Source organism: Sprattus sprattus (assembly GCF_963457725.1).
Source record: "Sprattus sprattus genome assembly, chromosome: 13".
Classification (NCBI taxonomy): domain Eukaryota; kingdom Metazoa; phylum Chordata; class Actinopteri; order Clupeiformes; family Clupeidae; genus Sprattus; species Sprattus sprattus.
The window spans coordinates 10,101,025-10,120,179 of NC_137911.1; the positions used below are offsets into that span (position 1 = coordinate 10,101,025).

At 48.5% G+C, this 19,155-nt stretch overlaps 1 protein-coding gene across 4 annotated transcripts in view; it reads left to right on the forward strand.

Moving 5' to 3' along the window:
* Positions 1 to 19,155, forward strand: part of ralgapa1 (Ral GTPase activating protein catalytic subunit alpha 1) — a 74,974-nt gene that overhangs the window by 46,643 nt on the left and 9,176 nt on the right. For all 4 annotated transcript variants that reach the window (XM_080850571.1, XM_080850568.1, XM_080850570.1 and 1 more), the window contains 5 exons: positions 161 to 232; positions 419 to 542; positions 750 to 905; positions 7,927 to 8,085; positions 9,569 to 9,696. In XM_080850571.1, the coding sequence (XP_080706697.1) occupies positions 161 to 232; positions 419 to 542; positions 750 to 905; positions 7,927 to 8,085; positions 9,569 to 9,696 (639 nt within the window). The remainder of the gene's footprint in view (positions 1 to 160; positions 233 to 418; positions 543 to 749; positions 906 to 7,926; positions 8,086 to 9,568; positions 9,697 to 19,155) is intronic.

Below are 19,155 nucleotides of genomic sequence, written 5' to 3' on the forward strand. Positions count from 1 at the left end.
GATCAGAATCATATAATGTAGGCCCTACTTGTACTGAAATTTTCTTTAGGTGACACCATCTGCTAAATGTTTTTCTCCCAGTGTTTTCACTGTCAGTGTGGGTTTATTGCATTTGAGTCAGTGTTTTTTTTTTTTTTCTGACACGCTCTCTGTCCCACAGGAGTAGCTTCCACCTGCTGAAGAAGAACGAGAAGCTGTTGAGAGAGCTGAAGAACCTGGACTCCAGACAGTGGTAGGAGCTCCACTACCTCAATGTGTTCAGCCTCTAATCAGTACCACTTTCAGCATCATGCTCACGAGTCAAAATCGCCTCGTCTCCTTGCTTGTTCTCTTACCCCTCTGAAAATCTCCCCTTCTCTCGTCTTTCTCTGCCCCCCCCCCCCCCCCCCTCGCTTCTCTCTTCCTCTCCCCCTCTCAGCCGTGAGACGCATAAGATCGCAGTGTTCTACGTGGCGGAGGGGCAGGAGGATAAGCACTCCATCCTGTCCAACACCAGTGGCAGCCAGGCCTACGAGGACTTTGTTTCTGGCCTGGGCTGGGAGGTATGGAGCGGTCACTTCACTTCTATTTATAATGCAGATTTAAAAACAAACCCAGACGACCCAGTTGACTCAGGCAGCTAGCATTGAATACATGGAGAGCTCCTACTATGGCGGCTCTGAAGGAACTGCATGTAACTGGAACTGCTTGTGTACGTGACTGCACCACTCTTAATGAATGTGTGTGTGTGTGTGTGTGTGTGTGTGCAGGTGAACCTGACGAGTCACTGTGGCTTCATGGGTGGCCTGCAGAGAAACCGGAGCACGGGTCAGACCATGCCCTACTTCGCCACCTCCACCGTGGAGGTCATGTTCCACGTGTCCACACGCATGCCCCCCGACTCAGACGACTCACTCACCAAGAAGGTACGTTCTCTCTGTGTGTGTGTCTGTGTGTCTGTGTGTCTGTGTCTGTGTGTGTGTGTCTGTGTGTGTGAGAGAGAGGGTGGGTGTCATCGGATCGCTTCAAAATGAGAAGTGATGTTTGGATCAGAAAAACAATGCACTCTAAGCCGTGTCATGCGCGTGTGAGCGAGAGAAAAGGTTCACGTGGGCTTTTAGCCTGTATTGAGAAATCAGAAGACACACCTGTTAAGTTAAATAGTTCAGAGTGGTAGATAGCATCAAGGTTAGCAGTAGCATAACAATGACCAGTAAATGAGTAGTTCAGTAACATATTCTAATTGCATTCATAGACAGGCAGATATGATCATATAAACATCCGGCAGTACTTTGCCCAAAAAGCTAGAGCATCATTATTAGATGAGATTGATGCATGTCTGTGGGTTGCATGCAATTTTGTCTTTCAATGTTCAATGGCCCAGGATCTCTAGAGAATCATCTCTGCGACTGTAAATGATCTCTGTCTCAATCCCAGTGTAAGAGCAGGGGGATGCCTGAAGCAGGGGCAATAGTTTAAACATGGCGCTCCTGCTCCTGCTCCTGCTCCTGCTCCTGCTCCTGCTCCTGCTCCTGCTCCTGCTCCTGCTCCTGCTCCTGCTCCTGCTCCTGCTCCTGCTCCTGCTCCTGCTCCTCACTGTAACACAGAGCTCAGTGTAGATGTGAGTGGTGCTGGTCAGGGGGCAGAGAGGCCAGGTCCTCGGGGGGAGTCTTGGGCAGTTTGTCTGTCTGTCTGTCTGCCTGTCTGTCTGTCCGTGACCTCCTCTCTGTCCAGTGACCCCGTGCAGAGGTCAGCTGGAGGCCTTTCAGCTGCCATCGATCTCCTCCTCTGCCCAAGAGTACCGCAGTTGGCTCACCTCTGCACTTCTCCTCCTCTCCACCTCTCCTCCTCTCTATTCTCTCTGGCTTCTCTCAGCTCCCTCGCTTGCTCTCTCCATGGGTTCCAGTGTATCTCTTTCTTTCTCATTCTCCTTCGCTCGCTTTCTGTCTCTGTTTGCTGCCCCTAGGGTTCCACTGTTACCGCCACTCTCCATTCTCCTCACTGTCCAGTCAGCTGTACCATTACTCTCTCTCTCTCTCTCTCTCTCTCTCTCTCTCGTTCTCTCTCTCAGGACATAGTGAACACCATTATAAAGCACTGCTCACCACGCTTCTTTTCTGTTGCTCCCATTCAGCCTCTTTGTCGTTATTCTTTACTCCCTACCCATCTCCCTTTCACTGACTCTGTCACCTCTATCTGTGTGTTTCTCTCTCTTTCTCTCTCTTTCTCTCTCTCTCTCTCTCTCACCTGCCTCTCACGTAATCCCTCAGCCCCACTGTATTATTTTTTTTTACCCCATCTTTTTTTTTTTTTACCCATGGTTCCGTGGGGGTGAAGTGGGCCCACAATGGCAGCGTGACCCATGTGTTACCCCTCCATTATGGACCCATTATCCCGGGCTGGACTCCATGCCGAGAGAGCCCATTGTGCCGCGGCGCTCTGTGCCGGGCCTCACTGCCCCGTCAGCACCGACACATTTTCCACCGCCGGAGAATAAAGCGGGGACATGAACACGCTGTTTGCCACCGTAGTCCCCATGTGCCACTGTGTCCCCTTCCACCGCTGTCTCAGTGCCGTATTGCCTTTGTTCCCCTCTGCCAGTGCACCTGTTTTGTCTTGGAGAGAGAGAAGATCGCAGTCCTTTATCTTCCCTGATGAGAGGGTGGCTGGTGGTGTGTTTCAACTCCTCTGACTAGCTGTCTGATCTCATCTGATCTGATCTGATCTGTGTGTGTGTGTGTGTGTGTGTATCCAATTGCCTTCTTATCTCCCCGGCGCTGTTTACGTTGTACATCTCTCACTCTCATTTCCCTCAGAGGTAAAGACTTCTCTCTCTCTTTGACTCACTCTCGCTCTCTATCTCTCTCTCTCTTTCTCTCTCTTTCTCTCCCTCACTGTCATTCCATACGTCTCTCTGTTCCAGCCTCCAGAAGTAGTTGTTCTCTCTCTCGCTCCCTGTCGCTCTTTGTCATGTCACCTTAGCTCCGAGCTGCTGGCCTGGCTCCTGTGCTCTGTCTGCATTGGTATGTTTTCCTCTTCCTCCGCTCAACCCAAACCTAATAACCGGCCCAAATTACCCATAAACACCCTGGCTGCGGGGCTGTGCCGATATCGCTTTTTTTTCTCCCCCCATCTCTTGTATCTCTCTTTTTTTTTTTTTGTCTGTGGAGGTCGAGGGAGCGCAGAATGAAGGATGGAACATCATTAGTGCTGTTCCCATTTTGCGTCTCAGCCCTTACGCGCGCACACACACACACACACACACACACACACACACACACACACACATATACACACACACACACACACATACACACACACACACACACATACACACACACACACACACACAATCTGTCAGCAAAGGGGGCACGGGTGATGAGGTGCAAAGACACCCAGAGCAGTTCTAAATGAACGCTGACTGGAATGTAATATTGAAGGGACGAATGGAGAATAGAGGCGAGGTGTGTGTGTGTGTGTGTGTGTTTGTGTGTGTGTGTGTGTGTGTGTGAGAGAGACCGAAGGGCCAACTGACCTCACAGTGAAGTTAAGGATTGAGGTGGGGTTTGTAATTAGATTACAGACCCCAGCACATCACACAGAATACAACCCCACCACCACCACCTTGCCCCCCCCCCCACCCCCCTGGTAAAAACCATTAGTTATACACAGCTTTCTCTTTCTCTCTCTCCCTGTCATTATGTATTACCCCCTTCTACCGTTGTCTTGTCTTTATCCCTTGTTTTTGTATCCTCTTTCTATTCCTCTCTCCTTTCATTTGTCTTTGTTTTAGAGGTTTTGTTATCTCTCTTCCTCTGCCTTTCCCTCTTTTTTTTCCCTTCTGCGCCATCAGAATGAGGGAGGAGGGAGATTGTGAGGTGATTTGAGGCGCGGACGCTGTGGTGTCTCGCAGACGCGGGCCCTAATTACCTGTAATAAGCAGACAGATCGTTAGCTGTGAGCTTTAATTTCCGAGTCATTGTTCTGCGAAAGAAGCGAAGGACACAGAGAGATGGAGGGAGAGGGAGAGATGGAGGGAGAGGGAGAGAGAAAGAGAGATGGGGATAGAGAGAGAGAGAGATGGAGAAGAAGGGAGGGAGGGAGGTAGAGAGAGAGATGGAGAGAGAGAGAAATGGAAAGAGAGGGAGGGAGGGAGGGAGGTAGGTAGAGTGAGAGAGAGAGATGAAGCCCCTGGTGTTTATCAGTGAGTGATTTTTGTGTGGAGGAGAGGAGAGGTGTAATAAGAAGCGTGATATGGCCCGTCTGCATCCTGCCCATACGCAAGCTGCTGCCGCTTCTCGTTAATGGAGGGCTCCAGACAAAAAGTCCAGCACCCTCCCTCCATCAGATAGAGATGCCACCCAGAAAATGCTCATTAGGAATGAGTGGTGTGTGTGTGTGTGTGTGTGTGTGTGTCTGTGTGTCTGTGTGTGTGATTGTATGTGTGTGTGTGTGTGTTTGTGTGTGTCTGTGTGTGTGTGTGTGTGTGTGTGTGTGTGTGTGTGTGTGTGTGATGGTCAAAGAAAGGGTAGATGCTGAGGAGCACACAGGTGTTTTTGCATGTATGAGGCCTGGCGTCTGACTAGCCATGTGGGAGGGCTTGTGTTGCTCTCATCCTGGTTCCTAGAGAGCATTCTGTGATTTACCGCATATGGGCCAGATGAGACCCAGGTCCACTCCAGAGCCCATTCACACCCCATACTGGATGTGATGTAGGAACCTCTGCCTAGTACAGCCTCATCGTACATGGAGCTCGCATCACCTCTGGCCATATGGCCTCTGTGACATTGCTCTATACTACTGCTATACAGACTTGTTGAGGCTTCAAGGAAGTCTGTAGAAAATGTGACTGTGTTCAGCCATCCTGCAGGGTTCTGACTTAAGAACAACATGTCGGCTCTCCCTTAAACACAGACGCCCATTGCGGATCTGTGACTACCTCCGCTGCTGCCTTCATGGCGGACCAACGATGCCCCCCCCATCCTTCCTGTTTAAAAAGGGGGCTTTAGATTACAGATATAACCAGATCTCTGCTGTCTTAGAGCCTCAGCCTAACCCTCAAAGGTGAGAGAGCAACAATGGGCCTCCCTTAACAGCCTTCACTCTTCAGCACCTCTCTGTGGACAGCGCCCGGGCCACTCCTCGTCAGTGATCAAGCGGAACGGGGTGGTAACATGATCAGAGGGGATCCCATCGCTCACCAGACGCCCCTCTGTGTCTTTCTCTCTCTCCCTGCCCACCACTGGCAGCGCATGGCAGCCACACCGTCCTTCATGAGCCGGAACTCATCGTCATGGTTGAAGCGTTCAACTGTTTGTTAGACAGGAGAGAGTAGTGTTGGGTGCATTGTGTGTTTGTGTATAAGAAAGATGAAGACAGAAATTAATAGTTGTGTGTTTGTTTATGTTTGTGTATTTTATGTTTATATGTGTGTGTGTCTTACAAACAGGAATATTTCAACCCCCAAGGGTGTTGAGCAATCACTGAAGGAATATACTAAAAATCTCCCCCCTTTACACACACACATACACACACACACACACCTCTCCCTCCCTCCACCTATGCTGCTGGTGGCGTGGTCATATTGTGCCCAAATTGGATTGGAGCTGTCCCCGTGTTTGCGGCGTGCTCTGGACTCGGGGGCCTGAATTGGATTAGCGTTGGCACGACGGCAGCAGGCCAGAGAGCGAAGGGCCCGATAGCGCCGCTAAACCATGTTAACCAGACACTAACGCGTGTCAGCACGGCCATCGCCAGACCAGCCCCAACGCACCGCACCCCCCAACGCACCGAGCCGCACTAGGCTTTATTTATCTGTTTGTTTCAGTTCCACCCCCCTCCTTCCCCTTTTACAGCTGCTGACACCCTTGCTTCCTCTATCTACCTCCCCCCCTCCCCCTGTCTGCTGTCCATCCACTCCTGGTCTCTCATGCTTTCTCACAGCACAGAGTTATTCTGAGAGGGCTTTGAAGGTGGTTTGCTTTGGGGAAGGTGAAAAAATGGAGAGCTGCACATAGGTGCCGGACAAACCGTGGAAATCCTGCCAAAAAGAACACAGACATGCATGAACTTAGTTAACTACTGGCACTTGTGTTTATAACCTGACTTTTTTAAGGGGGAATACATTCAAGCATCCAATCTTGGCATGAAAAAACACACATTCTGTAGCCCGTCGACTTTGACTGTTCATGCTTTTGTGGGGAGTACAAGGTGATTGTGAGGCAGTGCTGTGTCACTGGTGCATGTGTTTTGGTATGAGCGGATAGTGTAGGTGCGACGGCGTCTCTTGAACACAACCTTTGGCACCGTAATGGATGGCGGCTATCGGGGACAGCCAAGGGTCATGTGCACCTTAGAGTCGCTGTGATTGGCTAAAGTCAGATGTGTGAATTGAGGGCCGGGGCCATGTGTTGATAGCCCCTCTCAGCAGTGATGGAGTGAGATGAGGGAAAGATTGAGTGCGCCCGAAAAGATGGATGAGAGAGAGAGAAGGAGAGAGTGTGTGTGTGTTGGGGGTGGCAACTGTGCAGGGGCTCCTCTCTCTGCTTCTCTCTTTCTTGATGCTCGTCTTAATCTTGCTCTGTCTTGTTCTTTCTTCTTTTGTCAGCACTGCTACACTCTTATCTTTTGTCTGTCTTTGGGGTCCTTTTTCTCTCTCCTTTTCTCTCTTTCTTTCTCTCTCTATTTCTACTATCTCTCTTTCTCTCTCTCTCTTTCTCTCTGTGTGTCTCTCTCTTTCTCTGTGTCCCTCTGTCACTCTCTTTCCTCTCAATTTCAATTTCAAATGGCTTTATTGGCATGAATGCGCGATACATTGTTGCCAAAGCACTCAATACAACAATATTAACAGCAGATAGCAGCAACATTAGTGATAATACTGATAACAACACACACACACACACACACACGCACACACACACACACACACACACACACACACACACAGAGATCAGCATTAAGGGAAAGAAAAAAAAGAAAAATAATAATAATGATAAAAGATAAAAGTAAATGAATAAATAAAACAAAACAAGGAAGTAAATACATAACCAGAAAATTATGTCTCGTGGCTGTCATGACAAGCTTTTACGTATTTCGCAGATACATATATTAAATCTGGGTGTTTACCCAATATATATTTAATTTTTTTATTTTTGTCAAGTTGATTAAAATTTGGGATTATATTTTCAAATTTTGGGAAGAAGATTGATCTAATTGGTTCAAATTTTTTACAATCCAGGTAACAATTTTTTACAATCCTCTCTCTCTCTCTCACTCTTTCTTTTCTGACCTCCCTGTTTGTGATTTTCTTCTCCTCTTTCACAGCCCTTGTTCTCCCCCCCCCCCCCCTCTTTCACTCACAAACACATACACACACACACACACACACACACTCACTCTCTCTTCGCCTCTCTAAGAGTACTTCACAAGGTCAGGGTCAGGCACACAGACGCAAAGAGGGCTCTCAGAGATCCTAGATACACATTTAGGGGAAAAACTAGCAACAGGACCTCTTCATTTGCCTCGTTTTCTGGCCATTGGAGTTTGTTTTTCTGTCTTTTATTTGTAACAAACAGGGAATATGACATTGTGGAAAGCTTTAATGGAATAATGCCTCAAACAGAGGTGTTTTTGAGAATGTCTCCTGTGGAGAGAGGAGAACACTCATGGACTCAAAGTCCTGGGTCTTTAATAGGTCAATCATGCTGTTAACAATCATGCTGTTATACTGACTCAAGGGGCTGGACTAGTTCAGCCATGTGTCAAATAAAGTGAAGGTTTGTCTTGCTAATTTCTTGGTGTCGCTTTGGTTTGGATGGGTGTTGTTGTGGATTCCTCAGACACATTGTGGGGAAGAGGCCTTTTGTAATCGCTCTAAGAGATCTGATTGATTTCTGAAGATATATTCCATTCACTTCCTGTGACTAACTGGCCCTCTTGTGTTTGCAGCTGAGGCACCTGGGTAATGACGAAGTGCATATTGTGTGGTCGGAGCACTCTCGAGACTACCGGAGAGGCATCATCCCCACCGAGTTTGGAGACGTCCTCATCATCATCTACCCCATGAAGAACCACATGTACAGCATCCAGATCATCAAGAAGCCAGAGGTGGGGAACGTTCACACCGATCATACATCTGCACAGACAGTCAATACCTGACCCTGTGTTCGGTATATTTAATGAATTCACAAAGGTCCTCTGTTTCGATGTCTAACCAAGTCTCTACTGCAAATCCCAATCAATATACATTGCATATACATATGTATACCCATACAATATACATCCACTTATATGTTACTTTATAGCACCGTAAAGCAACAGCACATAACTGTGCTTTTTACAAGAACAATTTAAAATGATGTGCTCAACTAAACTACGTATTTTGTAGCTGTTATGCCAACCACAGATGTTTAAATCTGATCAGCTAAAACTAGGAATTTGACTGAAAAAAAAAAAAAAACGGGATAAGACTCCTCTCTTTAACGAGGATTTATGATTTGTGACAATTCATATGGAGTGCCATCATTAAGACATCCCTTAGTCACTGCCATCAATCACTTGTCTCCTTGCCATGTATTAACATCCTTGAGCTGAGCCTGTGGTTCACCTGAGCGGATCAGGGCAGCCTCCCTTTGATCGAAAAGCTCTAATTTCGCACTCAACCACAAATGTCAGGGGCTCAGGGGAGGGGAGGGGCGGGAGGGGGGGGGACTCTATAAACACAAATGTCCCTGTCGGAGCACTCGGCCTCACTTCCTGCTCAGTTATGTCCCGCGTAATCCGATTCTCGGCATTCTCAGAATTAAATTCCGGCGTGGAGATGGATCTGAAGACCACGGCTCTCCGTCCTGGGCCACGGGAGTCTGAGGAAATGCAGAAAGATGAGCAGATAAGGAGAGAGAGAGGAGAGGGCCTGGCTTTTATGAAAGTCAATTTAAACGGGCCGTCCAGTGCATCAGTGCTGCTGGGTGTATTTCTCTGTTTTGTTTCAGGATTTTGTTTCTGTTTTTTTTTTTTTTTCTGCGCTCCATGCCTCAGGCCCCGGGGCGAGGAGGCTGGACTCTGTCATCCATTTAGAAATACTCAAAAGGAATGTTCTGGACTCAAACGCCAGCCCTTCTGCCCTTGTGGTTCAGGGTTGAAACACCAGAAGGGATTGTGATGTCATGAGGACCAGCAGAGTTAAATGCCATGGTGCACATTCATGGGCTGTTGTGTGTTTGTTTTGTTAGTGTTAATACTCATTGGTTGTTGTATTTTTTGGGGGGTGGGGCTGTTTTTGACCCTCAAAGCAAGAGGTCCCAAATGTTCCAGGCAGAGGTGAAAGCGTATCTTTCTAAACACACTGTTTAGCCAGTCCAAGAGCCTGGACTCAAATGTGTAATGTGACGGTGACTCACATCAGTCCGATGTGATTATGTCAAAGCGAGTCATCTCTAGTCAGTAGCTTGAATGACCCTCAATAGTGCACCTCATCTCAGCCAAGTCTGAGACGTTGGGTGGGCTTTCTACTCCGCCTCAAACCTGCTCTGATCTTATAATGTGTTTGAGTGTGAAGAGCTGTCATGGATCTGCGTTGTTCTGTCCTCAGGTGCCGTTCTTTGGGCCCCTGTTTGACGGGGCCATAGTGGACAGCAAGATCCTGCCAGCGGTAGTGAGGGCCACGGCCATCAACGCCAGCCGAGCCCTCAAGTCCCTCATCCCGCTCTACCAGAACTTGTATCCTTTCAGCTACCCGCAACACACACACACACACACACACACACACACACACACACACACACACACACACACACACACACACACACACAGAGAGTGTATTCAGAAAGTATTTAGACCCACTTTTTTCACACTTCATGTTGCAAGAGTCTGAATCATTATGTCAGTGTGACATTTCAGCTTTCCACACATTTTATAAATCATTGCCATTGTGGGATAGTGAGTGTAGAATTAAGCCTTAAATAGAAAAGTGGTCTGACACTAACACTATAGTTAGAACATTTGGTGTGTGTGTGTGTGTGTGTGTGTGTGTGTGTGTGTGTGTGTGTGTGTGTGTCCTTGAGCGTACCGGTGTCATATTTGTGTATTTGCCCACCTTGTCGTAACACCACAACCCCAAGCTCCGCCACTCAAAGTTGCCCCCTCTGTAATGTAAACATGTTATCTGAGCGTTGACATGTGAGCAGCCATGCATGTCGGCCATCCATCCATACGTGTGAGATGAGATGAGATGAGATGAAATGATGTAAGATATGACTCCCAGGCCTCCGTCCCTCCCGTCTGTCCAGGTCTGTCGCACGCTATCGATGAACCACCTCCTCCTCGGGTCTGGGCTTAGGAGGTGCAGGATGCTGAGCGTCGCTCCTTCACTCTTTCTCTTGCGCTCCCTCGGTCACTCTCTCGTTCTTGTTCTCTCTCTCGCTATCTCTCTCTCTCTCTCTCTCTCTCCGTTCGATAGTTATTGACGTCTCACTCTTTCGCCCCGAATGAAAGTGAGCGGGGCTTGTGCATCGGTGGCGTGCAGGTGATGGAATCGCTCTGATCACCTGCAAAACACACACACACTGGCGCACACACACACACACACACTGGCGCACACACACACACACACACCATCACCATCGGCCACTAACCACACTCGAAATAGCTTTCAGAATAGTTCAGTGACTATCTTTTTCTTTTTTTTGTCTGTCCCTTTTTCTTCTCATCTGTCTCCTTCACTCATTGCCCACTTTGACCAACACTTCTCTCTCCCCTCCCTCTCCCTCTCTCCCCTCCATCTCCCTCTCTCCCCTCCATCTCCCTCTCTCCCCACCCTCCCTGTCTCCCACGTCTCCTCTCTCCAGTAATTCGGAGAGCGACAGAGCAAACAGGAGGTGTGTAATTAGACGTTTGCTCCTGTCAAGATGATGTGAAGGCTTGCACTCTCTGAGTTAGTCAGGTACGCGTGGAGAGTCTGTCTGGCAAGAATGTCTGTCTAAAAATAATCCCTTTCCATAAAGGACACATACACACACTCCCACTCACTTGCTCACACACATACTCATATAGGTACACGTATGTACTGTATATTACTGTGCGAGGGAAAGGTAGCATGCTGTTTTATAATTGCTGGAATTTTGCTCACCCCATCACACACACACACACACAAACACACACCCCTTCCTCCTCTCTCTTCTATGTATTTTTAACTAGGTAGCAATCTAAAAAAAAGTCTGTTGTATTTATATGTTTGTTTATTTTTTATTTATTTTCAGTAATAGTATTCATATTATGGCCACTCGTATGTAACAAAGAGGCAACCCCCCCCCACACACACACACACACACACACACACACACACACACTCAGACTCACACTCTCCCCTCTCTCTCAGTACTCTAGCCTGTGACCTCTGTTTAAAGCTGGCCCTATTTCTTTTAGAAAAGACCGAGATGCTCACAGCCCGAAAACAAAGCGAGGCGACAGAGAGCGGGAAAGAGAGAGGTGGATGAGAGGCGGGGGTGGAGGGGCAATGGAGGGGAAAAAAAGAAAAGAAAGGGGGGGGTAAAGAGGAGACAGCTCAGAGGGGGAAAAGCCGTTCTCATCTGCCATGTGCTGCGAGCGGCTGAGATTGTTGGGCCCAGCTTGAGTCTCTCGCCTTCAGCAATCTCGCCCATCTGTGTGTCTGCGCCGGGGCTCGATACTGGACTGAGCTATTGATTGGCGTGAGTTGCACAGGTCGATGGTCCTGACAGCCAGAATTACAGTAATCTGTCATTATCGACGGATGTCTCTCCAAAACCCATTCTGTCTCTCTATCCCTCTCACCCCCCCTCCCTCTCTCTCTCGCTCTCTCTCTGACATTCTCTCTCTGTCTCCCTTTCTCATGTTTGTCGTGTCTTGTTGTGGCTCTCTTTTTTTTTTTTTTCTCTCTCTTCCTCCATCTTCCTTTTTTCTCGCCTCTTCCTCCCTTGACACTCTTGATTCTCTGTCTTTTCACCAAGTTTTTGACTTCCTTTTATCTTGTCTTTCATTTCTTTGCTGCCTTCTGTTTTCCAGACTCCCGACTTACCATTCCATTACTTCAGTACCCCCTCCCCCAAAATGTCCCCCATCCCTTATCAGCCTCCATGTTCAACGTGTTGAAACAGGGGCTTGTTGGACAGTGATGAACAGCCTTTTCTGAATCCCTGCATTTATCGCAGTCTGAAGACTGACGCTCCTGCATACAGGAACGAGTGTGTGCGCGTGTGTTTGCGCGTGCGTGTGTGTGTGTGTGTGTGTGTGTGTGTGTGTGTGTGTGTGTGTGTGTGTGTGCGTGCGTAAACGTGTGTTCGCGGGCTTGAGTGAGTGAGAGAAAGCGTGACAGACTCTATTAAGGAACCCCTCCCTCCTCCACCCCTCTTCTCTGTCTTGCTCACCTGTTGACAGTGCTAAGCCAGTACTAATGGCATCTTTCCTGGGTGGTTGCCTCAGTGCATGAGAAGGGGCCCCGGTTTCAGTCTGTTGTGCTACTGTTACTAGTGCGAAATCTAGAAGCTCTGATGGGGTCCGTAATTGGAATTTCAGAGATGGTCTTGATGGGACACACACACACACACACACACACACACAGACTCAGACACTGGCTCACACTTGAATTTTTCCGGTCTATGTATGAGCGTTCACTCCGTGACAGCACTGCACGTTACCAGGTCATTATGGAGTCTTGGGCACGAAATGGCACGGGTTGTGCTGGTAGCACTATTGTGAGCAGTCCATCTGGAGGGATCTGGAGTAAGGCCGTGAGATGCGGGTGGCCTTGAGACAGGCAGGCTCGAGTACATCCCCCCCTGACACGGACACACTGAGCTCACAGGCACAGCCATGCAGTCCGCCATTAGAGCTCAGAAGCCTAGTGCTCCTCTGTTCTGTCTTCGGTTTCCTCTCTTCTCCGTAAAGGACCGTGCTGGAGTCTTTTGTGAGACACATCAAAAGATCCTCTCTCATCTCCTTCCTCTTTCCCTTGTTCTTTCTCTTCCTCCCTCTCTCCCTCAATCTCCCTCCTCCCTTTTTCCCCCTCGTGTGCTGCAGGACACCTTCCTCATTGAGGACAACTCCAGGGGATTAAGATGGTCATTGTTGCCAGTGCGATGTGAAGATGTTGCTACATACCTTCTTTTATTTGTTCTTCACATCTCTCCCTCTTAACTCCCCTTCTCTCTTTTATCCCTCTCTGTGTGTGTTTGTGTGTGTGTGTGTGTGTGTATGTGTGTGTGTGTGTGTGTGTGAGATGACTTCCGTCCTTGTGTGCTGGGCTTGGAGATCCAGTTCTGTGGGTCTTGGCCTGCAGGCTCATCCATCTGCCTCCTCCTCTCCTCACTGATCCTTTGCTTGCCATGACTGTGAAATCGGCTGCTTGGAACGGAGAAAAAAGGAGTCTCTCTTTCTCTATTTCTTTCTTTCTCTCCCACTCTTTCTGTGTGTCTTTCTCTCTCTCTCTTTCTCTCTCTCTCTCTCTCTTTCTTTCTCTCTCTCTCTCTCTCTCTCTCTCTCTCTCTCTCTCTCTCTCTCTCTCTCTCTCTCTCTCTCTCTCTGGTCATCATGTCTTGGATGGAAAAATGAAAACCATGGCAGATATAGTCGGTGTACAAGGCTTGAGGCTTTTAGTGCCTACACACACACACACACACACACACACACACACACACACACACACACACACACACACACACACACACACACACACACACACACACACACACACACACAGCTGAGAAGACCCTCAGTTAGCTGATATCATTCAGCAGAATAGGGTCCAGTCTTTACACGCAGGCTTCAAGGGTCCAGTCAACACACACACAAGCAAACCAAAACATAAGCACAATTAACACAACACACACCCACACACGTCAAAGCAGATGCTCTTAAAAATGATGAATGAGTACATATTAACACACATATTAGACAACAACAATTAGCACACCAGACTGTCCCACAGGACCCCTCTAACAATAACCCCACTCTCAGTGTGTGTGTGTTTCCATGATTGAAGGCTTCTGTCGGTGTGTGAAGTGTTTGTATGTGAGGGAGTGAATCAGTGAGGCCCAAGTTCATAATTAAATTCTTGTGGTAGAGTGTGTGTGTGTGTGTGTGTGTGTGTGTGTGTGTGTGTGTGTGTGTGTGTGTGTGTGTGTGTGTGTGTGTGTGTGTGTGTGTGTGTGTGTGTGTGTGTGTGTGTGTGCGTATGCATAGCACCAGTAGGCATATGCGCCAGTGGCGTGGACACGCAGAGGCCGATGCGCTCCAGCCCGCCAGGAGGATTAGGAGCCGCTTGACCTCCTGTGTCCTTAGGCCAGGGGGTCAAGACCCGGGAGTGCGAGGGGGGATTTAGGACTCGTTGCCACAGCTGGTGGAGTGTGTGTTTACAAGCTGTGCAGCAGACCCACTCCTACTCTCCTCAACACTTAATACAACATGAGAGGAGAGGGAAGAACGTTCCTGAAAGCTGCTAATACACCCCAGCATTTTGAAATGCAGGGGCTGGGAAAAGTTCCCATTATGCCAGTTTGATGTGTTTCTTCACATGCTCTGTGGTTCTACAGTGTTTGATGCATTTCTTTGCATTCTCTGTGGTTGTACTAAGACTCAATTCATCTGCAGCTGAAAGCACCCTGTCGGTGCATGTGTGTGTTTAGACAGTATGTTTTAATTTATCAAAGAGCAATTTCTGCCTCCCCTGGACCTCAATGTCAAAGACATTGGTCAGCAAATCAAACTAGTTTAATTTAAGTAACATTTAAAAGACCAACTGGGGGCTTAACCTAGGAAATTAAATGAAGGTGTAAACCCCCGAATCAACTTGGCTTGGGATATCTCTCTCTCTGTCACACACTGATCCTCACATACACACACACACACACACACACACTCACTCACGCACACACACATGCAGAGACACATACAACCCAAGCCAAACTTGTCAGATATTCAAAATTATGTGTGTGTGTGTGCATGCGAAGGAACATTGAAGATGTCTGTTTTTGTCTGTGTGTGTGTGTGTGTGTGTGTGTGTATGAATTACTGTTGGTTTTGGTCGGGTGGGGGTGGTTCTAGTTGGCGTGGACTCTCAGTCAGAGTGAAATGGAACTGGCCTGAGAGGTGGGCATCTCCCATCTGTCCGCGGACGATTGCAGGGGCCAGGAAGTGTACCAGCCGAGGAGGAGGAGGAGGGGAGAGACGCTAAGCGGCTTCCCCATTGGCCGTGCCAGTCCAGTGGAGTGGATGGGAGGGGGAGGGGGAGGCTGCTGCCAGGGAGCGAGGGCCTCTGATTGGCAGAGATAAGCAGTGGGCTGCTGGGGTCAGCATATGGACTAGCCTGATAGTGAGAGAGAGAGAGAGAGAGAAAGAGAGAGAGGGTGAGCGAGAAAGAGAGAGAGGGTGTGATAGAGAGGAGGCTTTTCCTGACGCTCTCTGCCTCTCTCTCACACACACACACACACGTATGCACACAATCTTTGACTGTCTCTCTCTCCTTTCCTTTAAGTCTACTCCAAAGGCAACCAAGCTGATGACTGCTTTGGGCCTACTCGTGTGTGTGTGTGTGTGTGTGTGTGTGTGTGTGTGTGTGTGTGTGTGTGTGTGTGTGTGTGTGTGTGTGTGTGTGTGTGTGCACCCTGAATGTTTCACCAACCTACCCAATCTCCCCCCACCAATCTCACACACACACACACACTCACACAAACATAGCCAAACGCCTAACGGGCAGTGTAGCAGCTCCCTGCCAGACCCCACAATGGGCCCCATTGTGTCCCAGTAACGTCACGGCCTGCTGGTCTGTGTGTGTGTGTGTGTGTGTGTGTGTGTGTGTGTGTGTGTGTGTGTGTGTGTGTGTGTGTGAAGGGGGAGGGAAGTTGTGGGGCTCACTAATTGTCATCTGTCAGAGCTGACAATGTGGTGTTTGGGGGTGTTGCACGATGAAGACAGCAAGGCACGGTTACACAACCCCCCCCCCCCCCCCTCTCTCTCTCTGTCTTTCTCTCTCTCTCTCCCTCTCTCTCTCCCTCCCTCTCCCTCTGGTATTGGCGTTGTCTCTGCCTGTGATGTCTTGATACTGCACTGCATTAACAGTTTGTCCATTTTTGTTTTGAAAATAGCAATCATAATTTGGTACACTGCTAATGTGGTTTACATTGACTGTCCGCTTCGTGCAAAGCACATATCACATTTTGATGACGCATGACATTTTTCATTTTGTTCATTTGCCCTCGTCACACCCCAAAATAATCAATCATATCTGCATATCCCAGGATGTGGACAGTATGTATTCATGGCTTTTAGTGAAGTTCTCCATCTGTCCTGTTTAGGCTGATCAGTTTGTTTTCAGGGCCTCCCCCCCCCCCACACACACACACAAACACACTCAATGCAAAAAGCCCCCTCTGAAACTTTGCGCTGGAATAGGTGCGTGCCTCTGCTAGTGTACAGATGCTTGTCCCTGCCGGACCCCCTCCTGGGCTCACGGCGGCGGGAGGAACGTGGGGTGTGTGATTCTGGGAAGGTGGTTGGGGTCTGGACCTCGACTGACGAAGTGTTTAGGATGCACGGCGCTGCCTGTGATGAACCCCCTCGGAGTCAATCAGCAGCTCTAAACCTTTAGTGACCCACCTCACAAGACAGCCACATGTCTCTCTCTCTCTATCTGTCTCTCTCTCTCTGTGTCTCTATCTCTCCCTTTCTCTTTCTTTCACTTTTTGTCTCTCTCTCTCCCTCTCTTTGTCTCTCTGTCTCTCTCCCTCTCTCTTTTTCTTTCTTTCTCTGCCTCTGTCTCTCTCCCTCTCTCTTTCTCTTTCTCTCCCTCTCTTTTCCTCTTCCTGTCTCTCGCTCTTTTTCTATCTCTCTCTCTTTCTGTCTCTATCTTTCTGTCCTTCTCACTTTCTGTCTCTCTGAGACCAGCGAGCTCCACAAGCCTGCTCTCATCTCCTGATCACTCATACTCTCCCTGTTTGGTCATTTACAAGCTTAGGGAATACAACCCTGTGTTTTGCCCTAAGGGAAAATTCACCAGAAACTCAACAGTAACAGGAGGCAGAGAGTCTGTGTTTACAAAAGCGTGTTCGATAGTAACCCCAGTCCTCTTTTGAATAACTAATTACTGGAGGTTCTTGAAGGGACATAGTTTTGGTGCACAAATAGAATTTTTTAGAAATAAATAAAATAAATGTTTGTAGGCTTTTACTGGCTGGAAGCTTAGATGGATGTAGATATTTTACATAATTTTTCTTACCGCAAAATTCTGAGCATATTCTGACCCTGTGTTCCATTGTATACCTCTAAAACTCTTGGAATGAGCAGAAGATCAGAATGACTGATTATAGATCAATGGTTTAAGGGTGAACGTAACTGTTTTAAATCTTCATTCATCTTAAAGGTCATTTAACATGGCAAAATGCATTCTGATCAATGTTTCTACGTCACTGTGTGTATCTGTGTGTATCTGTGTGTCTCTCTGTGTGTGTCTGTTTGTGTGTGTGCATGTGTATCCCCCCCCCCTTCCCTTTAGCGCTCCCATAACATGCTTCTTCGCCCGTGTGCACCTCTGACATTAAATAAACGTTGCCTTTCGCGACAGTTTAGTGTACTCGCTCACACACACACACATTTCACCCCGGGCACCAAGGGTGCGATAAATAGGACACGAGGGGCCGTCACTGATCCTCGGAGGCCATCTTTCATTCACACAGGCTTCTCCCCCTCAATTGCATTTGGGCAGGTGATTAATAGGATGGCCCTGTGTCGGCGCAGGGAAGCAGGCGCCCAGATCGCTGGAGCTCCGCGGCCCCAGGCTACGGTGCATTAGCCCGGGCTATCTCCCCGCTCATCTGGGGGACATTGGCTAGTAATGACGGCTGGGCTAGGGTGGGGGGGACAGCCAGGCTCCGCAGCAGCGTCCCAGCTAATAAAATCACTGTTAGGGGGCCTTCGATATCGCAGCCATCAGATGGAGAAATAAAGCGATTAGCCTCCACTCCGGGGCACACATAGATTTCTGCAATTACAGCCTGTAAAACTCCTCAAATTCGATTATTTATGCGATGTTTCTTTATCCCCCCCCCTGCCTCCCTGCCAGCTCCTCCGCCTCCTCTCCTCTCTGTGCTCCATCGTCCTCTTTTCCTGGTGGTTCCATACAAGCGCTGGTTGCACAGAGCTGGGGCCATTGACCTCTGGAGTTTGGGCCTTTCTCTTCTCGGTTTTTTTTGCGTGTGGTCCATTGATCCTTCCAGATGATGAGACGCTTGTCCTAACACAGAGGTTTGTATCACAGTGAAGACTTCATGAAGGCCCTACAGATTGGGGGGGGGGGGGGGGGGGGGGTGTTGTGGGATCCAGAATCCTTTCTGGATTCTTTAGAAAATGTAAAGGGTTTACATACATTTTCCCCTTGTAGAGAGCAGAGAACATTTTCTTATCTTTTTATCTCTCATATTTTCACCTTTGCTGATTTAAACGATAATTGTAATGTAGATAAGTCTTCACACAGTTATATTACAAGTGAGAGACTCTTTGCTTGTCTGGACATCTTAAATCTTTCTTCAAGGCTTTGCTGAGAGGCATGGCAGAGGTCCGAGGCTCGTTCCGCTCGTCGCTTCATTTTTATTATTTTTAAAGTCAGGCCTCTGGGCAGCTCTGTGCAAACAGCCACTGTGCACTCTGCAGTGGTGTTATAATTGGCTCTGGTATAATTGGTGTTGTACAGCAGGATGCGGCGTGGAGAGGCTGTGTGTGTTTGTGTGTGTGTGTGTGTGTGTGTGTGTGTGTGTGTGTGTGTGTGTGTGTGATGAACACTCAAGTTAGGCCAGGGTTTTACCTCAGGGACAGATGTAGAGGAGCCTACATGCTAGCACCGGTGCTCTCCGCTCCTCCTGCGGTTTGGTTTTCAGGGCTGCCAGTGGCCTGCTCCTGAGGAATTCTCAGCGTACTGTAACAATGGAGACAGATGGACGGGGAGAAGGGTGCCGAGAATATGTGCAATTAGACAGCTTGGTCCCTGTGGCCCAGAGGTAAGGGTTTGTGTGCAGGCGCGTGAGTGTGTGTGTGTGTGTTTGCACGAGTGCAAGTGTGAGATTACAGTGTTGTTCCTCAACTGGGCTTTGACTCGCGCACACACACACACACACACACACACACACACACACACACACACACACACACACACAC